Source organism: Nerophis lumbriciformis, linkage group LG20 (genome assembly GCF_033978685.3).
Source record: "Nerophis lumbriciformis linkage group LG20, RoL_Nlum_v2.1, whole genome shotgun sequence".
NCBI classification, from domain to species: Eukaryota; Metazoa; Chordata; class Actinopteri; order Syngnathiformes; family Syngnathidae; genus Nerophis; species Nerophis lumbriciformis.
Window position 1 is genome coordinate 9,355,196 of NC_084567.2, and position 24,504 is coordinate 9,379,699.

Below are 24,504 nucleotides of genomic sequence, written 5' to 3' on the forward strand. Positions count from 1 at the left end.
GCTAGCAGCTAGCGGCATTGCCATTAAATGCATCACAGTTAACTCTTGTGCGTTTAATACTCGGTACAAAGCAACTATGCAAACCCTCAACAATAGCAAAAGTATAACAAAAGTGTGACACGGCAACTTCTATCCGAAGCGGGTGTTTTTTAATTGAAAACCAGTCCAGAACTACCGACTATACGCGGAGGAGACGAGGCGCCTTGAACGCTCCACACTCACATGAAGTGCACTCACCTAGGAAATGTCAACAGTTCGCGGTTGAAATTGCAACGCTTCGAAGAGCAGATGTTGATAAAACAACACACATTTCCGCCATTTTTCGCGGGGGTGCGGTGGAACTTTCGTGTGCGACGAACCTGGTTTCCGAAAGAGGTGTCGGGACTTTCAAAATAAAGCCCCGTTCTTGCCCCCTTTCTGAATAGGCAAAGCTGCGATTTAGTTTTATACTGAAAATTACAAGCGGAAGTGAGGTTTTCTCGCACATATTTTAATCACAAATGCTTGTCGATTTCAATGATAAAAGTGGTCATGTATGCTTTGAAAAACGTGTTTCATATTTTTTTGGTGTCAAAGTGAGGACCTAAATGTCGCGACATTATTCTTTGAAAAGCATAACAAACATTCAATAATATACCATGACTACAACACAATCAGAACTAGTTTAAACTAATAATTCATCCTCCGTCTCGATGACAGCACCCGGCCACCGTACACTTGGCTGAGCTCCGGACATTTCACACTGGATATTTTTCCACAGTATACTGATTTTTTTAAACGGTTATTTATGATATTTGGCTTACTGAATTGTCAACGGTTATACCTTCAAAAACATAACCTTTAATATGCTAGAAGGAAATTTAGACATTTGAATAAAACAATTAATAACACTATTTTTGATTGTTTTTTTTGTTTTTTTATATTTTCTAATATCTAAACAGATTTTCACAATGGCATCGCAGACGACCCATCATTGGTTCCTAGTGCAACCGTTGTTTCCTCCGGAACCAGGTGGCGACGCACGGCCTTAACCAGGAAGCGGGCAATAACACACACAGCAATGGTAATTTATGAGCTCTCTTTATTCACTCACTGCTTATTTAATTATTTTTTTGGACTGCTTTTTACTTTTTATTTTGCCTTCTTGAATTCATTGTGACTTTGTATCATCGTCACGTCAAAGATGGGCCGACACAAGTACTGTATTTTTGTGTCTTATTATACCAGAGATGGGATTTACGGCTCTTTTAGGGAGCCGGATCTTCCAAAGAGCCGTTCAAAAGACTGGCTCGTTATATAATTATTTTTAACTGTTTTTAATTAAGGAAACAATCATAAGAATCAGTTATAAGATGTCTATTCTGAAATATTGGCTATAATTGTATTTTTTGTTGTGTTTTCATTGTAAAAAAATGTTAAATATTTTCATGCTTTGGCAGTGGCATCACTAGTTTGGAGTTTTTCCTCACCTAAAAAATGTGTAGCATTTCAACAATACAGAAACAATCAGTAACATGCCTTAATGGATATAAAAACTATAAATAAAACCATACCTGCCAACTACTCCGGTTTTCCCGTAATTAGTACGGTTTTCATCAACCTATTCCGGGTTACGGTTGCAGTGATAAAAAATACGGTTTTTCATTAATTAAATTTTTTTTAATTTTTTTTTAAAGTTTTATTCACGAAATCGCGTAACAACAATGACAATCGACACTGCTTCCCGTAACTTCCTATCGAGCCATTCCGAATGCCACGCGCAAGGCTATTTATAGCACCGCTGCCAAGCACGAGGCACCAGTTGCCATTGTTTCCAAACGAGCGAACGATCATGGAATCAGCCGGAGAAAAATCGCATACGAGTCTTAAACCGAAAAGAAAACTGCAGTCATTCCGTGAAGAATATTCAAAAGCCTATCCGGGAATAATTATCCGTTCCAAAAAGGGTGAAAACTACGCGAATTGCACCTTGTGCAGACAAGATTTTTCGATCGGACACGGAGGAATTAGCGATGTAAAAGACCACGTTGGGACAAAAAAACAGCCGTTGCTAGCGATACAAGTGGAAAACTTTCAACGTTTTTCGTCGCCCAAACAGATTCTTTGGATGTGATAAATGCCGAAGTTTTATTTAAGGAGGCAATAATTGAGCAAACAAAAAGGTAATGACACCAATGTTATCTATTGGAATTGTTTAGTACTGTTATACTGTTAAAAGTGTTTATACTATTTATGCTTTCAAGTCCAAGTTGAAGAAATCTTGTTAAATGTTCACAGCATAACTACCAAAATACAGAAATGATAAATGGGTTGTACTTGTATAGCGCTTTTCTACCTTCAAGGTACTCAAAGCGCTTTGACACTACTTCCACATTTACCCATTCACACACACATTCACACACTGATGGAGGGAGCTGCCATGCAAGGCGCTACCAGCACCCATCAGGAGCAAGGCTGAAGTGTCTTGCTCAGGACACAACGGACATGACGAGGTTGGTACTAGGTGGGGATTGAACCAGGGACCCTCGGGTCGTGCACGGCCACTCTTCCACTGCGCCGCGCCGTCCCCAAGTATGTCCTTAATATTTTTGCAGTGCTATTTCTGTTGAAAAGTTAAAATGATTACATTAGAGATGTGATGTGCCACTTTTCAAGTGTCTGATGGCTTACCGGTAAATTAATTTTCATTAATTTTTCATATTTTGAATTCTTTTGAAAGGCTTACAAAAAAACTACATTTGAATTGTAATTCCATGCTATTGACAGGACTATTCATTTTAATGAAGTTAGCTTACCATGTTTACAGTATGATAATTGTGATAGAAATGTGAATTTTAGGCACAGAATATTTTTTACAATTGAACAAGGCAGTAGATTATACAAGCTTGGACAGAAAGTTAATAATGACACCAATTTTTTTTTAATGGAATTGTTTAGTACTGTTTTACCATTTGTTTACTGTAAAAAGTGTTTATACTTTCAATTAACAAATTGAAGTCTTGTGAAAGGTTGACAGGATAACTGGCATTAACTGTCAAAATAATTTCAAACTATTGAAGTTAGCTTACAGAATAAACATGTCAATCAACCCATATGATTTTTGCTGTAATATTTTTGTTTTGAAAAGTCACTGTGACTGATAGAAAAGTGATGGTTTTAGCAACATTTTAACCTGTCTGAATGCTAATAATCATTTTGCGTCGGGGGGCGAAGGAACCCCCCACCAGGACTTTGTCCTGGACCTACCGGGGCCTGCGACCCCTGGACCCTGGCTACTAGGTTTTTCTGATTTCAAAAGTTGGCAGGTATGTAAAACTACAATAAAAACATAGGACATAATAAAAATGTGAGTACAGAATTGTACTACCATACTTGGTATGTGTACACTAAAACTTCGACCGTTCAGAATAATGAACCGGGAATCCAAATTTTAAAAAAATCCATCCATTAATCCATTTTATATATACAGTATTTTTTGGAGTATAAGTCGCACCTGCCGAAAATGCATAATAAAGGAAAAAAACATATATAAGTCGCACTGGAGCCCGGCCAAACTGTGAAAAAAACTGCGACTTATAGTCCGAAAAATACGGTATATAAAATGGATGCGGTATAGCTCAGTTGGTAATGTGGCCGTGCCAGCAACTTGAGGGTTCCAGGTTCGATCCCCTCTTCCGTTGTGTCCTTGGGCAAGACCCTTTACCCACCTGCTCCCAGTGTCACCCACACTGGATTAAATGTAACTTAGATATTGGGTTCCACTATGTAAAAGCGCTTTGAGTCACTAGAGAAAAACGATCTATAAATATAATTCACTTATTTTTCACTCACTTATTTTCTACCGCTTGTCCCTTTCGGGGTATGTGAAAAAATCATTTGAAAAATAATATTATTTTTTTTACATTTTTATTTGTAAAAATATTTTTATTTATTCAAAAACATTTAATTTTTTAGTTCAGTTGCCAGTTGGGCAGCACGCACGTCCAGAGTGGGCAATTGCTGACGTTTAAATTTGCATGTCCCAGAAAAACGGCTCACAATTGGGATTTGTTTCCCATCGTTCACTTAAAAGAGCCGTTCAAAAAACTTGATTCGTTCGTGAGCGTCACATTTCTATATTATACTAAAGTTAAAGTTAAAAGTTAAAGTACCAATGATTGTCACACACACACACTAGGTGTGGCGAGATTATTCTCTGCATTTGACCCATCACCCTTGATCACCCCCTGGGAGGTAAGGGGAGCAGTGGGCAGCAGCGGTGGCCGCGCCCGGGAATCATTTTTGGTGATTCAACCCCCAATTCTAACCCTTGATGCTGAGTGCCAAGCAGGGAGGTAATGGGTCCCATTTTTTTATAGTCTTTGGTATGACTCGGCCGGGATTTGAACTCACAACCTACCGATCTCAGGGCGGACACTCTAACCACTAGGCCACTGAGTAGCGTGCCAGTCTGTACTAACGTAGTGTCGTATTACACTGTATTGTTAAAGCTATGTTTTTTTTTGTTAGTTTTTTTAGTGCACCTGCGTGTAACAAAGAAAGTGCCTGCTCTTGCACATCCTCCATAAAAAGTCATTGTGTGTGTGTGTGTGTGTGTGTGTGTGTGTGTGTGTGTGTGTGTGTGTGTGTGTGTGTGTGTGTGTGTGTGTTCTGGCAATGCCTACTTAATGGGGACATCGCTCTGTTTACACAGTCACCTTTAGGGGACCTCTGACGGTATGGGGACAAAAAAACAGGTCCCCTTAAGGGAAATCTTTTTAAATGAAAATTACTTTTCTTGAAAAGTGAAACATTTGTTATCCTGGCATTAATAGTACTGTGATTCTGTATGGTATCCATCCTTAGTTAAAACTAATATATTTTTCCAAAAACAAAATCTGGTTTAGTGTTCCTTAGGATGACATTTTCATGCAGTATGATTATAAAACATTATTACCTTAAAGCAGTGTTTTTCAACCTTTTTTGAGCCAAGGCACATTTTTTTGCGTTGAAAAAATGCAGAGGCACACCACCAGCAGAAATCATTAAAAAACGAAACTCCGTTGACAGTAAAAAGTCGTTGTCGCAATTGTTGGATATGACTTTAAACCATAACCAAGCATGCATCACTATAGCTCTTGTCTCAAAGTAGGTGTACTGTCACCACCTGTCACATCACGTCGTGACTTATTTGGAGTTTTTTGCTGTTTTCCTGTGTGTAGTGTTTTAGTTCTTGTCTTGTGCTCCTATTTTGGTGGCTTTTTCTCTTTTTTTTGGTGTTTTCCTGTAGCAGTTTCATGTCTTCCTTTGAGCGATATTTCCCGCATCTACTTTGTTTTTATCCTTCTTCGTAGGGACATTGTCGATAGCCATGTCATGTTCGGATGTACGTTGTGGACGCCATCTTTGCTCCACAGTAAGTCTTTGCTGTCGTCCAGCATTCTGTTTTTGTTTACTTTGTAGCCAGTTCAGTTTTAGTTTTGTTCCGCATAGCCTTCCCTAAGCTTCAATGCCTTTTCTTAGGGGCACTTACCTTTTGTTTATTTTTTGTTTAAGCATTAAATACATTTTTACCTCCACACTGCCTCCTGCTGTTTCCCACATCTACAAAGCAATTAGCTACCTGCTGCCACCTACTGATATGGAAGAGTATTACACGGTTACTCTGCCAAGCTCTAGACAGCACCGACACTCAACCATAACACATATTTTGCAGACTATAATTACTGGTTTGCAAAAAATATTTTTAACCCAAATAGGTGAAATTAGATCATCTCCCACGGCACACCAGACTGTATCTCACGGCACACTAGTGTGCCGCGGCACAGTGGTTGAAAAACAATGCCTTAAAGTATGATTCACATTCAGAATTTTCCATCCTTCTATATAAGGTAGTTGGAGTTGCAGACAACTTCATTACTGCTAAATAGCGGTTTTCAGTAATGTCACAGAAGATGCAGGATTTGCTTGAACATTTAAGTGGTGAAACTTCCTATAAGAGGACAGCTGTAGTGCTGTATTCTGAGGATCATGTCATATTTAATTTGAGCTCTTTTTTTTTTTTTTAAATGGTCCTCAGTAGGGATGTCCCGATCCAGGTTTTTGCACTTCCGATCCGATACCAATATTGTTTTTGCATTTCCGATCCGATACCGACCGATACCGATACTGACCGATACTGGCCTATCCGAGCATGTATTAAAGTTTAAAGTTATTTAGCCTACTTAGTTGTCAGAATCATGTTGAAAAGGGTTTTAGTACTCTTGATAACAACTAGCCAGCTGAATTAGGGGAGTTTGAATAATACACAATGGTTGGTAACAAGAAACTGACCTGTTTATTCAAGGATAAACACAAAATAGACAAAATTATACATGACAAACAGAAATGGCATCATTGAACTAGGGCTGGGCGATATGGCCTTTTTTTAATATTGCGATATTTTAAGGCCATATTGCGATACACAATATATATCTCGATATTTTGCCTTAGCCTTGAATGTAACTTGATGTATATAATCACAGCAGTATGATGATTCTATGTGTTTTGATTGATTGATTGAGACTTTTATTAGTAGGTTGCACAGTGAAGTACATATTCCGTACAATTGACCACTAAATGGTAACACCCGAATAAGTTTTTCAACTTGTTTAAGTCGGGGTCCACTTAAATTGATTCATGATACAGATATATACTATCAGATATATACTATCATCATAATACAGTCATCACACAAGATAATCACATTGAATTATTTACATTATTTATAATCCAGGGTGTGGAGGGGGGCGCCGGATGTAAGTGTCAAAAAGACAGCCAAAAGAGTTTGATATGAGAATAAATCTAAAGTTAAAATATAGGGTAGAAATGCACCTATTTGCAGGAAATGTAGTCTTGATTTTCAAAATTTTCTTTCAAGGCTTGCATGTCTACATTAAAACATTCTTCTTCATACTGCATTAATATGTGCTACTTTTAAACTTTCATGCAGAGAAGGAAATCACAACTAAAAAAATCACTAATTTTTTCATACGGTGTTGATCTGGAAATTTTTGCCTCTGCATTTTGATGGTGTGGACGTGTGGCACCGAATGGAGATAAGCGTCTCGACAGACGTCACAATATTTGAACAATGATGACGAAAACTGTTTTCTCTGTCGTGTCCGTGTGTCGAAAATTGTTATGCGCTTGTTTTTTTATTTGATTTTGTGCGTGGCATAGATTTGCTATGCGCAGAGGACGCTTAAACAGTGCGCAATTGCACAGGCGAGCACCTTAGAGGGAGCGTTGCTCGCACGGCTGCGCTAGCATCACAGCTAACGTTAGCCATGCTGCTACCTCTCTGCTCGGGGAGGACGTATACGTATGTGACGTATGACGTGACAGTATGTGACGTATGTCGTGACAGTATGTGATGTATGTAAGAAGGTGCACTTGCTGTCTGTGAGAGGGAGACACAGGAAAGAGTGAGAAGAGCCTGTCGTGTAATGCCAGCAGCTAAAAGCAACTGCGTGAGAATTCACAGACCTGTGGATGTGTTGAAGGTGTGCTGGAAAATGCGGAACGGAAATTACGGAGCAGCAGAAAAGTGGAATGTATTATTTAAATCGGTGCGTTGGAAAACACGGACCGGAGTTTTTTTTTAAACTGGATCTGGATACGCATTTTTGGCAAATATCGGCAGCCGATCCGATCCAAATATCGGATCAGGACATCCCTAGTCCTCAGTAGTCACGTACAAATTTGTGTGAATTATGCAAAATTATTTAAATTTGGTCCCTATGAACCATATTAACTCTTTTTCCCCAGGGTCCCCAGTAAGAATGATCAGCACATTACTTCATCAATCCAGAGATTTAAAGACGTGTATGAGCTAACTGGGCAGTGGACATTTTACCAATTTTTTTTTATGCCTCCACAACCTGTAGAAAGGGTGGTCCCCACAAGTGATGATCAAAAACTTGGTCCCCATTCCAAATGATAACCAGTATGTGTGTGTGTGTGTGTGTGTGTGTTTTTCAAGGCTGACATTGCCTGGCGTGGCCATGCCAGAGAATGACCCCTGAGCGACACCATGCTACCAACCAAACTGACCTGCCAGGCCACCCTGAACGCCCTCAGACGGTACCGGCATCCCGCCTGCCTCTCCAGCGCCGTCTCCCGCAAGGAAGAATGGCTGCCCAGAGGGTGTCTCACCTCGAGAGTTGACCCTGGCCTGAGATCCATTCGCTCCTCTGTTGGTGAAGCGCAGCGTCATGGCAGGAGATCATTCAGCGTGTCGGCTGCTGCCATTGTGAACGCAGCCCCGGCGCCTCTCCGGCCGTACCTCCGCTTGATGAGGCTGGACAAACCGATAGGTGTGTGTTGTCGCATAGGATCCAAAATATTAGAAACAGCGAGAAATATTTGTGCGTGTTGTAGGAACGTGGCTGTTGTACCTTCCATGCACATGGAGCATCGCCCTGGCTGCCGAGCCGGGACACCTCCCGGACTTGGGGATGCTGGCCCTCTTTGGGACGGGGGCCTTGCTAATGCGAGGAGCGGGCTGCACAATCAACGACATGTGGGACAAAGACTTTGACCAAAAGGTACTTATCTCCAAACCCCGTTTCCATATGAGTTGGGAAATTGTGTTAGATGTAAATATAAATGGAATACAATGATTTGCGAATCATTTTCAACCCATATTCAGTTGAATATGCTACAAAGACAACATATTTGATGGTTTTTTGCAAATAATCATTAACTTTAGACTCTGATGCCAGCAACACGTGACAAAGAAGTTGGGAAAGGTGGCAATAAATACTGATAAAGTTGAGGAATGCTCATCAAACACTTATTTGGAACATTCCACAGGAGTGCAGGCTAATTGGGAACAGGTGGGTGCCATGATTGGGTATAAAAACAGCTTCCCAAAAAATGCTCAGTCTTTCACAAGAAAGGATGGGGCGAGGTACACCCCTTTGTCCACAACTGCGTGAGAAAATAGTCAAACAGTTTAAGAACAACGTTTCTCAAAGTGCAATTGCAAGAAATTTAGGGATTTCAACATCTACGGTCCATAATATCATCAAAAGGTTCAGAGAATCTGGAGAAACCAACATTGAATGACCGTGACCTTCGATCCCTCAGACGGCACCGTATCAAAAACCGACATCAATCTCTAAAGGATATCACCACATGGGCTCAGGAACACTTCAGAAAACCACTGTCAGTAACTACAGTTGGTCGCTACATCTGTAAGTGCAAGTTAAAGCTCTACTATGCAAAGCGAAAGCCATTTATCAACAACACCCAGAAACGCCGCCGGCTTCTCTGGGCTCGAGATCATCTAAGACGGACTCATGCAAAGTGGGAAAGTGTTCTGTGGTCTGACGAGTCCACATTTCAAATTGTTTTTGGAAATATTCGACATTGTGTCATCTGGACCAAAGGGGAAGCGAACCATCCAGACTGTTATCGACTCAAAGTTCAAAAGCCAGCATCTGTGATGGTATGGGGGTGCATTAGTGCCCAAGGCATGGGTAACTTACACATCTGTGAAGGCGCTATTAATGCTGAAAGGTACATACAGGTTTTGGAACAACATATGCTGCCATCTAAGCGCCGTCTTTTTCATGGACGCCCCTGCTTATTTCAGCAAGACAATGCCAAGCCACATCAGCACGTGTTACAACAGCGTGGCTTTGTAAAAAAAGAGTGCGGGTACTTTCCTGGTCCGCCTGCAGTCCAGACCTGTCTCCCAAATGTGTGGCGCATTATGAAGCGTAAAATACGACAGCGGAGACCCCGGACTGTTGAACGACTGAAGCTCTACATAAAACAAGAATGGGAAAGAATTCCATTTTCAAAGCTTCAACAATTAGTTTCCTCAATTCCCAATCGTTTATTGAGTGTTGTTAAAAGGAAAGGCCATGTAACACAGTGGTGAACATGCCCTTTCCCAACTACTTTGGCATGTGTTGCAGTCATGAAATTCTAAGTTAATTATTATTTGCAAAAAAAAAAAAAAAAGTTTATGAGTTTGAACATCAAATATCTTGTCTTTGTAGTGCATTCAATTGAATATGGGTTGAAAAGGATTTGCAAATAATTGTATTCCGTTTGTTTATATTTACACAATTTCCCAACTCATATGGAAACAGGGTTTGTAAATCAAATGTCACCGGTTACAACATGTCAGCACTTTGATAGTGTTCTTAGCTGTATTGTTTCTTGAAGATGATGATGTTTGTGGCGCAGGTCGCCCGCACGGCCACTCGCCCCATCGCGGCGGGGGAGGTTAGTCGTCTGCAGGCTCTGGTGTTCCTGGGAGGGCAGCTGTCTCTCGCTCTTGGCGTTCTCCTGTGCCTCAACTATTACAGGTACCTGCAATACAATCTGGAGCAAACACAAAGTGAAAGTGAAAATACTGAACGACTTTCAATGATGTTCCAATAATAATGTGTGTCAATAGAGCCTGTTTATGAGCACCAAACATGAGACAAATCTGTCATCTCCCTCAATTGTGTGCTCCGCTTTGGAGAAAAGAGGAGTTTAAATGTTTACTTTTAAAAAGTGTCTTTTTTCATGGACATGAATACCACCTTTGAGCCCACTACTTAAGTTTTTGTAATACAAAAACTCTGACTTGGCTACACAGCAACAAACAACAAAAAGAAGGTCTTAAGGCTGTTTTACGAAAGTTGGTCCAGGTATTTAAAATTAGAGATGTCCGATAATATCGGACTGCCGATATTATCGGCCGATAAATGCTTTAAAATGTGATATCGGAAATGATCGGTATCGGTTTCAAAAAGTAAAATGTATGACTTTTTAAAATGCCGCTGTGTACACGGACGTAGGGAGAAGTACAGAGCGCCAATAAACCTTAAAGGCACTGCCTTTACGTGCCGGCCCAATCACATAATATCTACGGCTTTTCACACACACAAGTGAATGCAAGCATACTTGGTCAACAGCCATACAGGTCACATATAACCATATCACCGTATAAATATTTTTAACACTGTTACAAATATGCACCACACTGTGAACCCACACCAAACAAGAATGACAAACACATTTCGGGAGAACATCCGCACCGTAACACAACATAAACACAACAGAACAAATACCCAGAACCCCTTGCAGCACTAACTCTTCCGGGACACTACAATATACCACACTCTACCTCCCGACCCCGCCCACCTCAACCTCCTCATGCTCTCTCAGGGAGAGCATGTCCCAAATTCCAAGCTACTGTTTTGAGGCAAGTTAAAAAAAATAATGCACTTTGTGACTTCAATAATAAATATGGCAGTGCCATGTTGGCATTTTTTTCCATAACTTGAGTTGATTTATTTTGGAAAACCTTGTTACATTGTTTAATGCATCCAGCGGGGCATCACAACAAAATTAGGCATAATAATGTGTTAATTCCACGACCATTGTTTCCAACCATTCTCCCGAATTTCTCCCGATTTCTACCCGGACATCAATATTGGCGTCCTCTACAACCTGTCGTCACGTCCGCTTTTACTCCATACAAACAGCGTGCCGGCCGAGTCACATGATATATGCGGCTGTTAAACACACATTAGTGAATGCAATGCATACTTGATCAACAGCCATACAGGTCACACTGAGGGTGGCCGTATAAACAACTTTAACACTGTTACAAATATGCGCCACGCTGTGAACCCACACCAAACAAGAATGACTAACACATTCCGTGAGAACATCCGCACCGTAACGCAACATAAACACAACAGAACAAATACCCAGAACCCCTTGCAGCACTAACTCTTCCGGTACGCTACAATATACACCCCCCGCTACCACCAAACCCCGCCAACCTCAAACCCCCCCCCCCCCCCAATCTCCCGAATTCGGAGGTCTTAAGGTTGGCAAGTATGCTCTAGTATACTCTGGACTGAAGCTGTGTTCTTTCATTGTTTTTGTAGCTGTTGTTTTGAGGCATGTTTAAAAAACATAATGAACTTTGTGAAAGTCAAAATATATTATTTCCCATAGTTGGAATGGGTATCAGGATTATCTCAGGGAGAGCATGTCCCAAATTCCAAGCTGTTTTGAGGCATGTTAAAAAAACAAATGCACTTTGTGACTTCAATAATAAATATGGCAGTGCCATGTTGGCACTTTTTTCCATAACTGGAGTTGATTTATTTTGGAAAACCTTGTTTTTGATTGATTGATTGAAACTTGTATTAGTAGATTGCACAGTACAGTACATATTCCGTACAATTGAGTGCCAGAGGAAAGTGATAAGTTTATAATATTTAGCACTGATGGACCTAATAATACAAAAAGCTCCTTGATAAGTTTCCCAGGAAATGGGTCAAGTAAACATGTTGTTTGTTTTGTCCCATTTACACATCTTAACAATTCCTACAATGTTATTTCATCAAAGAGAGAGAAACTATTTTGGAGGGCGGTATCCGTCGTAGATACAGTCGTATCTGTGTTAATAGAACCTAGTTGTAGCTGGGATGCATTGTCTTTAATCTCCTTTCTAATGAGTTCAATTTTCTTATTAAAGAAATTCATAAAGTCATCTGCCGAGTGGGTGGAGCTACTGGGAGGAGTCCCTTGTTGGGTTAGCGATGCTACTGTACTAAACAAAAATTTAGGATCATTTTTGTTGAGGTGGATGAGATTTGAGTAATATTTAGCTTTAGCTGAGGTAAGCATGTGTTTATAAGTTATTAAACTATCACTCCATGCTTGATGGAAAACCTCAAGTTTAGTCGTGTGCCATTTGCGTTCCAGCTTTCTACATGATAATTTAAGAACTCTAGTTTCTTCTGTAAACCATGGGGTGCGCCTTTTAGGGGCTCTTTTTAGCTTTAGCGGTGCTATACTATCAATGGTTTCGCGCAGGGCGTCGTTAAAGTTGTTAGTGAGGTTATCAATAGAGCCCACATAATTTGGGAATGGTGCCATTACCGAAGGCAGTAGGTCAGCAAGAGTCATCGTTGTGGCAGCATTAATGTTGCGGCTGCTATAGCAGTTATTATTATTATTAGCTTGTTGACAATGAGTTAGAACTTCGAATTTTATATGGACTCTCACTACTATGTTAGATCCACTAAGGACGGTTCTTTCACAATATTATGTCACTCGACATCCATTGCTCTCTGTCTCCCCTAGAGAGGGGGGATTACCCACATATGCGGTTTCTCATAGTCATTCACATCGACGTCCCTTATGTGGGCTCTGTACCGAGGATGTCGTTGTGGCTTGTACAGCCCTTTGAGACTTTTGTGATTTAGGGCTATATAAATAAACAGTAAGTTGGACACGTTTCCAGTGAGGGTTGGACTCTGCCAAGGCTGCCCTTTGTCACCGATTCTGTTCATAACTTTTATGGACAGAATTTCTAGGTGCAGTCAAGGCGTTGAGGGGATCTGGTTTGGTGGCTGCAGGATTAGGTCTCTGCTTTTTGCAGATGATGTGGTCCTGATGGCTTCATCTGGCCAGGATCTTCAGCTCTCGCTGGATCGGTTCGCAGCCGAGTGTGAAGCGACTGGGATGAGAATCAGCACCTCCAAGTCTGAGTCCATGGTTCTCGCCCGGAAAAGGGTGGAGTGCCATCTCCGGGTTGGGGAGGAGATCTTGCCCCAAGTGGAGGAGTTCAAGTACCTCGGAGTCTTGTTCACGAGTGAGGGAAGAGTGGATCGTGAGATCGACAGGCGGATCGGTGCGGCGTCTTCAGTAATGCGGACGCTGTATCGATCCGTTGTGGTGAAGAAGGAGCTGAGCCGGAAGGCAAAGCTCTCAATTTACCGGTCGATCTACGTTCCCATCCTCACCTATGGTCATGAGCTTTGGGTTATGACCGAAAGGACAAGATCACAGGTACAAGCGGCCGAAATGAGTTTCCTCCGCCGGGTGGCGGGGCTCTCCCTTAGAGATAGGGTGAGAAGCTCTGCCATCCGGGGGGAGCTCAAAGTAAAGCCGCTGCTCCTCCACATCGAGAGGAGCCAGATGAGGTGGTTCGGGCATCTGGTCAGGATGCCACCCGAACGCCTCCCTAGGGAGGTGTTTAGGGCACGTCCGACCGGTAGGAGGCCCCGGGGAAGACCCAGGACACGTTGGGAAGACTATGTCTCCCGGCTGGCCTGGGAACGCATCGGGGTCCCTCAGGAAGAGCTGGACGAAGTGGCTGGGGAGAGGGAAGTCTGGGCTTCCCTGCTTAGGCTGCTGCCCCCGCGACCCGACCTCGAATAAGCGGAAGAAGATGGATGGATGGATGGATAAATAAACATTGATTGATTGATTGATAAATGATAACACCCGAATAAGTTTTAAGTCGGGGCCCACGTTCATCAATTCATGGTAAAGTTACATTAATGCATCCAGCGGGGGCATCACAACAAAATTAGGCATAAAAATGTGTTAATTCCACGACTGTATATATCGGTATCGGTTGATATCGGAATCGGTAATTAAGAGTTGGACAATATCGGCAAACAAGCTATTATCGGACATCCTTAGTACTACAGACACCCAAAAATGATGTGTCTCAATTCCTTCATCAAGGCTACTTTATCATGGCACATCTGGCACTTATTTAAATGTTGAAAAGTATTTTCACTTGTTCATTAATCTTCTTCAATCCAATTTCCACAGCATTGCTCTGGGTGCCGCCTCTTTGTCCCTAGTGGTCACTTACCCACTGATGAAGAGGATCACTTACTGGCCACAACTCGTGCTCGGTGCGGTGAAGAATAGATCGCCATTTATGTCCTATTAGGCGGGGTTATGATGTCATTATTATGTTCTGGTGCCACGCAGGTCTCACCTTCAACTGGGGGGCGTTGCTCGGCTGGTCCGCTATCAAGGGCTCCTGTGATTGGTCCGTGTGTCTCCCGCTGTACTTCTCCGGAGTGATGTGGACGTTGATCTACGACACCATTTACGCACATCAGGTGAAGTTCGCCGCAGTGGAGCAACACGCCGAATTTGGTACTTTTCTAGGCACCGGCATACTTCGACATGACGTCACGTCCATTTGGAGACTAAACACTGACTCACGTTAACAATCGCTTGAGGCAAACCCAGGCAAAAGTAATTATGCAATTTTCAACAGCAACAAAGCAAGTACCATATTTTCCGGACTATAAGGCGCACTTAAAATCCTTTCATTTTCTCAAAACTCGACACTGCGCCTTATAACCCGGTGCGCCTTAAGTACGGAATCATTTTGGTTGTGCTTACCGACCTCGAAGCTATTTTATTTGGTACATGGTGAAATGATAAGTGTGACCAGTAGATGGCAGTCACACATAAGAGATACATGTAGACTGCAATATGATGGCAGTCACACACAAGAGATACGTGCAGACTGCAATATGACTCAAGTAAACAACACCAAAATGTTGTGTGTTCAGTTGAAAATATTGAACATTACACACGGCGCTCAAAAATCTATCAAAATGTTTTAGTACGACTTTGGTAAGCTATGAAGCCGCACCGCTTAATGGATTGTACTGTGCTTCCACATACCAGTGTTATTATGGTGTGTGTATAAGGTAAGACATATTATCTGGCGTTTTGTTTCGCAATGTTATGCAAAAGCAACTTTTCTTACCTTCTGGTACCTGTTGATCTGTATTTGGGATCTGCATAAGTCCTGAAAATGTGCGCGTGTCTGTCTTTGTAGTCCGATAAGCTTCTTCTTTTTCTCTATCGTCTTGTTATGGGACATTCATCCTCCGCTGTTGCCATTTCTAATATAAAGTAGTGTAAAGTTCTTACTTAAATCTGTCAGTAAACTCGCCATGAAAGCGCTAAAACATACCGGTCTAGTGAGTTTACATTATTCACCCAAGAAACTTTAGTTATTAGAGAGTTCCGGTCGGACGGTTTTTCACGGGACACATTTCCGGTGTTGTTGCACAAGTGAGCCACGTATGAGGAGAAGCTGCTCCATTATTGATTGAAGTAAAGTCTGAATGTCATTAAAACAGTTAGCTCCGTCTTTTGACACTTCTTCCACACCCGTCCTTGCACGCTACACCGCTACAACAAAGATGACGGGGAGAAGACGCTGTCGAAGGTGAGCCATGCAAAAGGGACCGCCCACAAAACGGCGCATCCTGAAGCGACTGGCTTGAAGATGATCTGTAAAACATCATATATGCAACATTTTGCCCAAATAACCACCGTTACATGTTATGTAGACCACAAGGAAGTATTTTACATTCAGAAACAAATAAATAAATGACCCCTTTGGTGCCATACTTGCCAACCCTCCCGGATTTTCCGGGAGACTCCCGAAATTCAGCGCCTCTCCCGAAAACCTCCTGGGACAAATTTTCTCCCGAAAATCTCCAGAAATTTAGGCGGACCTGAGTGACGTGTCGACAGCCTGTTTTCACATCCGCTTTCCCACAATATAAACAGCGTGCCTGCCCAATCACGTTATAACTGTAGAATGATGGAGGGCAAGTTCTTGGTTTCTTATGTGGGTTTATTGTTAGGCAGTTTCATTAACGTCCTCCCAGCGCGGCAACAACACACAACAACAGCAGTCACGTTTTCGTCTACCGTAAAGCAGTTCGTCTGCCGTAAACAGCAATGTTGTGACACTCTTAAACAGGACAATACTGCCATCTACTGTACATGCATGTGTGACAATAACATCTAAGGCTTTTAAAGAGTGCACAACTGCGCACACAACAAGGAGACGAAGCAGAATGCATCATCAGAGAGGGTGTTCAGCATGGTTAGAAAAATAGCGACAGAGAATAGAACAAGGATGGACAATTCAACCCTTAACTCAACAATGAGTAGATGAGTGTCATGTGTGTGTATATGTGTAAATAAATGAACACTGAAATTCAAGTATTTCTCTTATATATATATATATATATAATAAAATATATATATATATATATATATATATGTATATATATATATATATATATATATATATATATATATATATATATATATATATATATATATATAGCTAGAATTCACTGAAAGTCAAGTATTTCTTATATATATATATATGAAATACTTGACTTGGTGAATTCTAGCTGTAAATATACTCCTCCCCTCTTAACCACGCCCCCCAACCACGGCTCCCGCGCCCCCACCTCCCGAAATCGGAGGTCTCAAGGTTGGCAAGTATGTTTAGTGCACCCTATAATCCGGTGCGCCTTTTGTATGAGAATAGACCTGACTAGACCCGCTCATCGGCAGTGCGCCTTATAATCCGGTGCGCCCTATGGTCCGGAAAATACGGCATGCTTGGTAGAAAACTCTCAACCGTAAAGTAAGGCTCCACTCATCTTAAATGTGTTTGATGCTATATTACATTTGATTTGACTTCAGAGTTTGGTAGTTAAAACTACAACTGAAATGGATGTTTACAATTAAACAGCTGGTGTGCAATAAGCACAATACTTACAGTACAAACACTTTGTTGGGCGCAACATAACACATGCAGCTTCTCGGGGAAAGCTACGTCATGGATAGCCTGCGCAGTTGCATGCGAATGGGAGTCAAATGGTGTATGAAAACAAGATATAACAACTAAATGTGAACGCTACCGGGCATCACGGTGAAACAGGGGTTAGTGCATGTGCCTCACAATACGAAGGTCCTGAGTTCAATCCCGGGCTCGGGATCTTTCTGTGTGGAGTCTGCATGTTCTCCCCGTGACTGCGTGGATTCCGGCTTCCTCCCACCTCCAAAGACATGCACCTGGGGATAGGTTGATTGGCAACACTAAATTGGCCCTAGTGTGTGAATGTGAGTGTGAATGTTGTTTGTGTTGGCCCTGTGATGAGGTGGCGACTTGTCCAGGGTGTACACCGCCTTCCGCCCGAATGCAGCTGAGATAGGCTCCAGCACCCCCCGCGACCCCAAAAGGGACAAGCGGTAGAAAATGGATAGATGGATGGATGAACGCTACCCATCCCTAATCACACGTGTTGGGCAACGTGGTCAGGTATCAGTGTTTTGTTCGTGTAGGACAAGGACGACGACATCAAGGTGGGCGTCAAGTCGACCGCGCTGAGGTTCCAGGAGCAAACCAAACCTTGGCTAAGTGGCTTCACGGCGGCCATGATGGCGAGCCTCGTCGCGGCCGGGGTCCACGCGGAGCAGACCCTCCCTTACTACGCCGTCCTCGCCACCGTGGGCCTTCACTTATCACGCCAGGTGAGCACAGCGTCCGCCCTCACCCTCCATCTCCACCACATTAACTTTTTTTTGTTTTTTTTGTTGACTGTGTAGATTTACACGCTGGACATCAACAAGCCAGAAGACTGCTGGAAGAAGTTTGTGTCCAACAGAAACATTGGCCTCCTGTTACTGTTAGGCATCATTGCAGGTAACCTGTGGAAAGAAAGGACAGAGACAGTCGTATTATAAGGACATATAGGACTACCATTCAACACTGGAAAAAGAGGGAGACAAAAAGCATATAAAAACCATTATAAAAAAGTACTTTTCAGTTTTTTGTTTTTTTTAACTATGCACAATACATTTTAGTAGCGTATTAAAAAAATATTATTAGGATCGGCTGCACCATACTTGCCAACCTTGGGACCTCCGATTTCGGGAGGTGGGGGGTGGGGGCGTGGTCGGGGGTGGGGCAGGGCGTGATTGAGGGCGTGGTTAAGAGGGGAGGAGTATATTGACAGCTAGAATTCACCAAGTCAAGTATTTCATACATATATATATATATATATATATATATATCTACATCCTGAAAATATGCAAACAAAACTGTGTTTAGATAATTGATACTTCAAACTTGCATAAATAAATATTAAGGAATATAACATAACTTGGCTTCTGAGAGCTTCAAAATGTAATGAATAAAATGCTAAAGTTGTTGATAAACAAGCAATTATTTTAATAATTAAATATAATTAAAACTTTGATAATTTAAAATTAATTATTTCAAATATGTTTATTTTAATGTATAATTCTAATGCCTGGATGTAATAAGTAGTCAGAAAAAATACAAATAAAAATACAATTAATTTTGATGTTTTTAGCAAAATATAGTAAAAATGTATTTAATTGTTTTTTTTTAAATTAATAAATATATTTATTTGTAGGTAAGATAAACGTAATAATACAATTTATCTCTAGTCTGGATGATTTAGTTCTTGTCACCCTGTTGTCCTCCCGTCGTGAAAAAAGGCTGTCCTCACTCAGGTCCGCATGGAGCTAGAGGGGGCGTGGCCTCCAGCTCCGGCTGAAAATCGGGAGATTTTCGGGAGAATATTTGTCCCGGGAGGTTTTCGGGAGACGGCGCTGAATTTCGGGAGTCTCCCGGAAAATTCGGGAGGGTTGGCAAGTATGGGCTGCACTCTCAACGAGATCCAATACAACTTGTCAATGTTTTAATCTCCCACCACTAGGGGGCATTATGATGATTAAGTTTTTTGTTTTTTTTACCAAATACCACCTCAGAAAACACTTGGTTCTCCAGGTACCATCATAATGACCAACATTTAAATACAGTACCATAGTAGGCCTAAGTATTCATTAAAGTGTGACTTCATTCTTGTGGAATTCCTCATAATTATTATTTACCGGGAATTAGGAAGATCATGTTTTGATCAGCACTCAATAAAGAGCAAAATTATATTATAGTATTATGTGGTCGTATGAGAAGGCTTCTGCAAAATGTACATCCCACCAAGACACACAGTACAGGCCAAAAGTTTGGACACACCTTCTCCTCATTCCTGACTTTGCACTTACATTTAAACAGCAACATCATTTCAAGATGTGTAGCAAAGCCTTTTTATACACTAAGCTCACCTAAGCGTTAGCAACATTAGCATAGCTTTGTGAGCTAAAGTGCTAACATTGCACTTACATTCAAACATCAACATAATTTCAAGATGTGTAGCAAAGCCTTTTTATACACTAAGCTCGCCTAAGCGTTGGCGACATTAGCATAGCTTTGTGAGCTAAAGTGCTAACATTGCACTTACGTTCAAACAGCAACATCATTTCAAGATGTGTAGCAAAGCCTTTTTATACACTAAGCCCACCTAAGCGTCATCGACATTAGCATAGCTATGTGAGCTAAAGTGCTAACGTTGCACTTACGTTTAAACAGCAACATAATTCCAAGATGTGTAGCAAAGCCTTTTATGAGTACCTTGAAGGTTATACAAGTATAACACATTTATAATTTATTTATACACAAGGCTCGCCTAATTGTTAGCAACATTAGCATAGCTATATAAGCTAAAATGCTAACATGGCACTTACATTTTTAAACAGCAACATAATTCCAAGATGTGTAGCAAAGCCTTTTTATACACTAAGCTCGCCTAAATGTTAGCACTTTAGCTCACATAGCTATGCTAATGTTGCTAACATTGCACTTACATTTAAACAGCAGCATCATTTTAAGATGTGTAGCAAAGCTTTTTTACACACTAAGCTCGCTTAAGCTTTAGCACTTTAGTTCACATAGCTACGCTAATGTTGCTAACATTGCACTTACATTTAAACAGCAGCATCATTTCAAGATGTGTAGCAAAGCCTTTTATACACTAAGCTTGGCGACATTAGCATAGCTATGTGAGCTAAAGTGCTAACATTGCACTTACATTCAAACCGCAACATCATTTCAAGATGTGTAGCAAAGCCTTTTTATACGCTCAGCTCGCCTAAGCAGTAGCAACATTAGCATAACTATGTAAGCTAAAGTGCTAACATTGCACTTACATTTTTAAACAGCAACATAATTTCAAGATGTGTAGCAAAGCCTTTTTATACACTAAGCTCACCTAAATGTTAGCACTTTAGCTCACATAGCTATGCTAATGTTGCTAACATTGCACTTACATTTAAACAGCAACATCATTTTAAGATGTATAAAAGCTTTTTTTACACACTAAGCTCGCCTAAGCGTTAGCACTTTAGTTCACATAGCTACGCTAATGTTGCTAACATTGCACTTACATTTAAACAGCAGCATCATTTCAAGATGTGTAGCAAAGCCTTTTATACACTAAGCTTGGCGACATTAGCATAGCTATGTGAGCTAAAGTGCTAACATTGCACTTGCATTTAAACCGCAACATCATTTCAAGATGTGTAGCAAAGCCTTTTTATACGCTCAGCTCGCCTAAGCAGTAGCAACATTAGCATAACTACGTAAGCTAAAGTGCTAAAGTTGCACTTACATTTTTAAACAGCAACATAATTTCAAGATGTGTAGCAAAGCCTTTTTATACACTAAGCTCGCCTAAGCAGTAGCAACATTAGCATAACTACGTAAGCTAAAGTGCTAACGTTGCACTTACATTTTTAAACAGCAACATAATTTCAAGATGTGTAGCAAAGCCTTTTTATACACTAAGCTCGCCTAAATGTTAGCACTTTAGCTCACATAGCTATGCTAATGTTGCTAACATTGCATTTACATTTAAACAGCAGCATCATTTTAAGATGTGTAGCAAAGCCTTTTTACACACTAAGCTCGCCTAAGCGTTAGCACTTTAGTTCACATAGCTACGCTAATGTTGCTAACATTGCACTTACATTTAAACAGCAACATCATTTTAAGATGTGTAGCAAAGCCTTTTATACACTAAGCTTGGCGACATTAACATAGCTATGTGAGCTAAAGTGCTAACATTGCACTTACATTCAAACCGCAACATAATTTCAAGATGTGTAGCAAAGCCTTTTTATACACTAAGCTCGCCTAAGCGTTGGTGACATTAGCATAGCTATGTGAGCTAAAGTGCTAACACTGCACTTACGTTTAAACAGCAACATAATTTCAAGATGTGTAGCAAAGCCTTTTTATACACTAAGCTCGCCTAAGCGTTAGCACTTTAGCTCACATAGCTATGCTAATGTCGCTAACATTGCACTTACATTTAAACAGCAACATCATTTTAAGATGTGTAGCAAAGCCTTTTTTATACACTAAGCTCGCCTAAGCGTCGGCGACATTAGCATAGCTATGTGAGCTAAAGTGCTAAAATTGCACTTACATTTAAACAGCAACATAATTTCAAGATGTGTAGCAAAGCCTTTTTATACACTAAGCTCGCCTAAGCGTTAGTTTACACTTTAGCTCACTATTAACTAACATTGCACTTACATTCAAACAGCAACATCATTTCAAGATGTGTAGCAAAGCCTTTGTATACACTAAGCTCGCACTTACATTTAAACAGCAACATCATTTCAAGATGTGTAGCAAAGCCTTTTCATACACTAAGCTCGCCTTATCTGGAAGTGTCTTGTTGAGCTTGTTTTGACTTTATGATGTCATGAAAGGCCGCGACTTCAAAAGAGCGACTTTTCTTCCAAAAGTGGAGCAAACAAGCGCAAGATGATAAAATGGCTCTTTTGTTCGGGGGGCTCATAATTAAAAAGGGTATGCACAATAAAGCACCTTTAACGACAACCGGAGGATGAAAACGATGATATTGGATGTCATTATCAGGTCGAGGGGATGGAAATTAATAATGAAATAATTCTGGAAGTGAAAATAGTTGTTTTTTTCATCTCCTATTTGGGAGGGTTGGGCAAGTGAGGAAGTTGAGCAGCTGTTTATGGGCCCGTCGTGACGTCACAACGCTCCCGCCCTCCGATTGGTCCGCCCTTGAGCAACTTGCACTTGTATAAACTCTGTGGTCGGAAGTGGGAAGTGATCAAGCAGCAGCAGCAGCAGCGGTAGAGTCACACTCTTCCTGCGGGGACCAGCGCGCACTCTACCGGACTTTTTTTTTTTAATTTTTCTTTTATTTTGAAATTTGTCCCCCCCCCCCCCCCTTCCCCACCCCGCAACAAGATGCAAAGCTGCGCCATGTCGTGGGGCATCTTCGCGGCCAAGTCGGCGAGTCGGAGTCGGCATGTGACTTCCAAGAGCCGCGTGCTCTGGAAGCTCGGCTGCCGGGAATCGGGCTCCTCCGCGGGCTGGGCGTCCCTGGCAACGCGCGGCGTGCGGACCTCCGCGTCCGTCAGCTCGCGGCGCATCGAGAGAATCCTGCCCAGGCATGACGACTTCGCGGAGCGGCACATCGGGCCAGGTGAGCGGGAGAAGAGGGACATGCTGGACGTGCTGGGACTGGAGGTACGTATAACCACAACACGTCAATGTTGTAAAAGTATATTGTTTACAAATAAGGAAATATATCTTCCATCAGTCCATCGGGCAGCTGATAGAAAGCACGGTGCCATCCTCCATTCGCATGAGGCAGAGCATGAAGCTGGACGACCCAGTCTGTAAGTTGACTCCATTTTTTTTAATCTTTACTTTTCATTTCCAATGCATGAAACGACGCACGCCTTTTATTTGTTCATGCAATGAAAACGAGGGTTTATTTGTATTTTTACGGTGAGCTTGAAATGTAGGCTGCAGCTCCATTGTTGTCTGCGCTCAGCCCCTCCTTGCTTTAAGTCTTCCTTTGAACATATTAGGAGTTGTTTTCGCCGAAAAGTGGGCAAGCGGCACCAATGTGCTGATGGGGAGGCTCATAGGAGGATGGCAAGCGGAGTGTAAAAGTTCCAAGTCCAGTTCAATCTGGTTCCAGCGGTCACATTACATCACAGCCCAAGGGGCTCCTAATAAGGTGACATGAGTGGCATCTGCTTGCTTTACTTCCTCAAACATTACGTCATGCACCAAATAAATGATGTTCTTTATAATAAGCTTGAGCTATGGTGCTCATGGATGCAGGATGGATGTCGGTTGTTCCTGTACAGTATGTGCTAATTTGCTAATTCTAATGTCAAAGAATAACTTTTTATAATTACATTAATCACGTGCACTATATTACTTGCTTGCATCATTTAATGAACTTTAAATGTTACTGTTGTCAAACGATTATTTTTTTAAATCCGATTAATCATGTGCAGTAAATTGCTTGCATAATTTAATGAACTTTAAATATGAATTTAAAAAAATCAGATTAACCACACTTTAGATGTGTGATTAACCGTGTACACTATATTGCTTGCATAATTTAATTAACTTTAAATGTTAATGTTGTCAAAAGATTAAAATCGGATTAATCACTCTTTAGAATTGATTAATCACGTGCACTATATTGCTTGCATAATTTAATTAACTTTAAATATTAATTTTAAAAATCAGATTAATCACACTTTAGAATTGTGATTAATCACGTGCACTATATTGCTTGCATAATTTAATGAACTTTAAATGTTAATGTTGCCAAACGATTATTTTTTTAAATCGGATTAATCACTCTTTAGAATTGATTAATCACGTGCACTATATTGTTTGCATATTTTAATGAACTTTAAATGTTAATGTTGTCAAATGATTTTTTTTAAATCAGATTAATCATGTGCAGTACATTACTTTCTTGCATAATTTAATAAACTTTAAATATGAATTTAAAAAATCAGATTAATCACTCTTTAGAATTGATTAATCACGTGCACTATATTGCTTGCATAATTTAATGAACTTTAAATGTTAATGTTGTCAAACGATTAATTTTAAAAATCAGATTAACCATGTGCAGTACATTACTTTCTTGCATA

At 41.0% G+C, this 24,504-nt stretch overlaps 3 protein-coding genes and 1 long non-coding RNA gene across 7 annotated transcripts in view; 2 read left to right on the plus strand and 2 right to left on the minus strand.

Moving 5' to 3' along the window:
- Positions 1–8,563, minus strand: part of LOC133619401 (zinc finger protein 462-like) — a 39,812-nt gene extending 31,249 nt beyond the window's left edge. Inside the window, exons 1-2 of one of the 3 annotated variants that reach the window (XM_061980394.1) lie at positions 8,418–8,563; positions 8,176–8,320 (exon numbers count right to left, since the gene is read on the minus strand). The gene's annotated coding sequence lies outside the window, so the exon portion shown is untranslated. Of the gene's footprint in view, positions 1–237; positions 589–8,175; positions 8,321–8,417 lie in introns of those variants that run through there. The other 2 variants (XM_061980395.1, XM_061980393.1) reach the window with 2 other exon arrangements.
- On the plus strand, positions 543–18,530 carry coq2 (coenzyme Q2 4-hydroxybenzoate polyprenyltransferase). Of its 2 annotated transcripts, XM_061980399.1 has the most exons (9): positions 543–759; positions 942–1,063; positions 8,003–8,336; positions 8,401–8,567; positions 10,222–10,343; positions 14,614–14,699; positions 14,779–14,912; positions 17,968–18,156; positions 18,232–18,530. In XM_061980399.1, exons 3-9 carry the CDS (start codon positions 8,054–8,056, stop codon positions 18,367–18,369), a joined length of 1,119 nt encoding a protein of 372 aa, XP_061836383.1. In that variant the 5' UTR covers positions 543–759; positions 942–1,063; positions 8,003–8,053; the 3' UTR covers positions 18,370–18,530. The 2 variants fall into 2 exon arrangements, with proteins under 2 accessions (XP_061836383.1, XP_061836382.1); XM_061980398.1 differs by lacking the exon at positions 543–759 and having other exon boundaries at positions 928–1,063.
- LOC133619404 (uncharacterized) lies at positions 10,215–17,972 on the minus strand. The gene is made up of 3 exons (XR_009817418.1): positions 17,402–17,972; positions 14,786–14,887; positions 10,215–10,359 (listed from the first exon to the last, which is right to left on the minus strand). It is a non-coding gene; the product is annotated as an uncharacterized lncRNA (long non-coding RNA).
- A 4,219-nt stretch (positions 18,531–22,749) lies between the features above and the next one.
- Positions 22,750–24,504, plus strand: part of gldc (glycine dehydrogenase (decarboxylating)) — a 40,621-nt gene continuing 38,866 nt past the window's right edge. The window contains exons 1-2 of the mRNA XM_061980396.1: positions 22,750–23,065; positions 23,139–23,217. Of these exons, the coding sequence (XP_061836380.1) occupies positions 22,784–23,065; positions 23,139–23,217 (361 nt within the window). The 5' untranslated portion in view covers positions 22,750–22,783. The remainder of the gene's footprint in view (positions 23,066–23,138; positions 23,218–24,504) is intronic.

What these genes read in the sequence shown, in the direction of transcription:
- coq2 (XM_061980399.1), top strand. Translation starts at nt 8,054, where the DNA reads ATGCTACCAACCAAACTGACCTGCCAGGCCACCCTGAACGCCCTCAGA. An exon ending in ACAAAGACTTTGACCAAAAG is followed by an intron (nt 8,568 to 10,221) that starts GTACTTATCTCC and finishes TTTGTGGCGCAG; the next exon opens with GTCGCCCGCACGGCCACTCG. An exon ending in CTGTGCCTCAACTATTACAG is followed by an intron (nt 10,344 to 14,613) that starts GTACCTGCAATA and finishes CAATTTCCACAG; the next exon opens with CATTGCTCTGGGTGCCGCCT.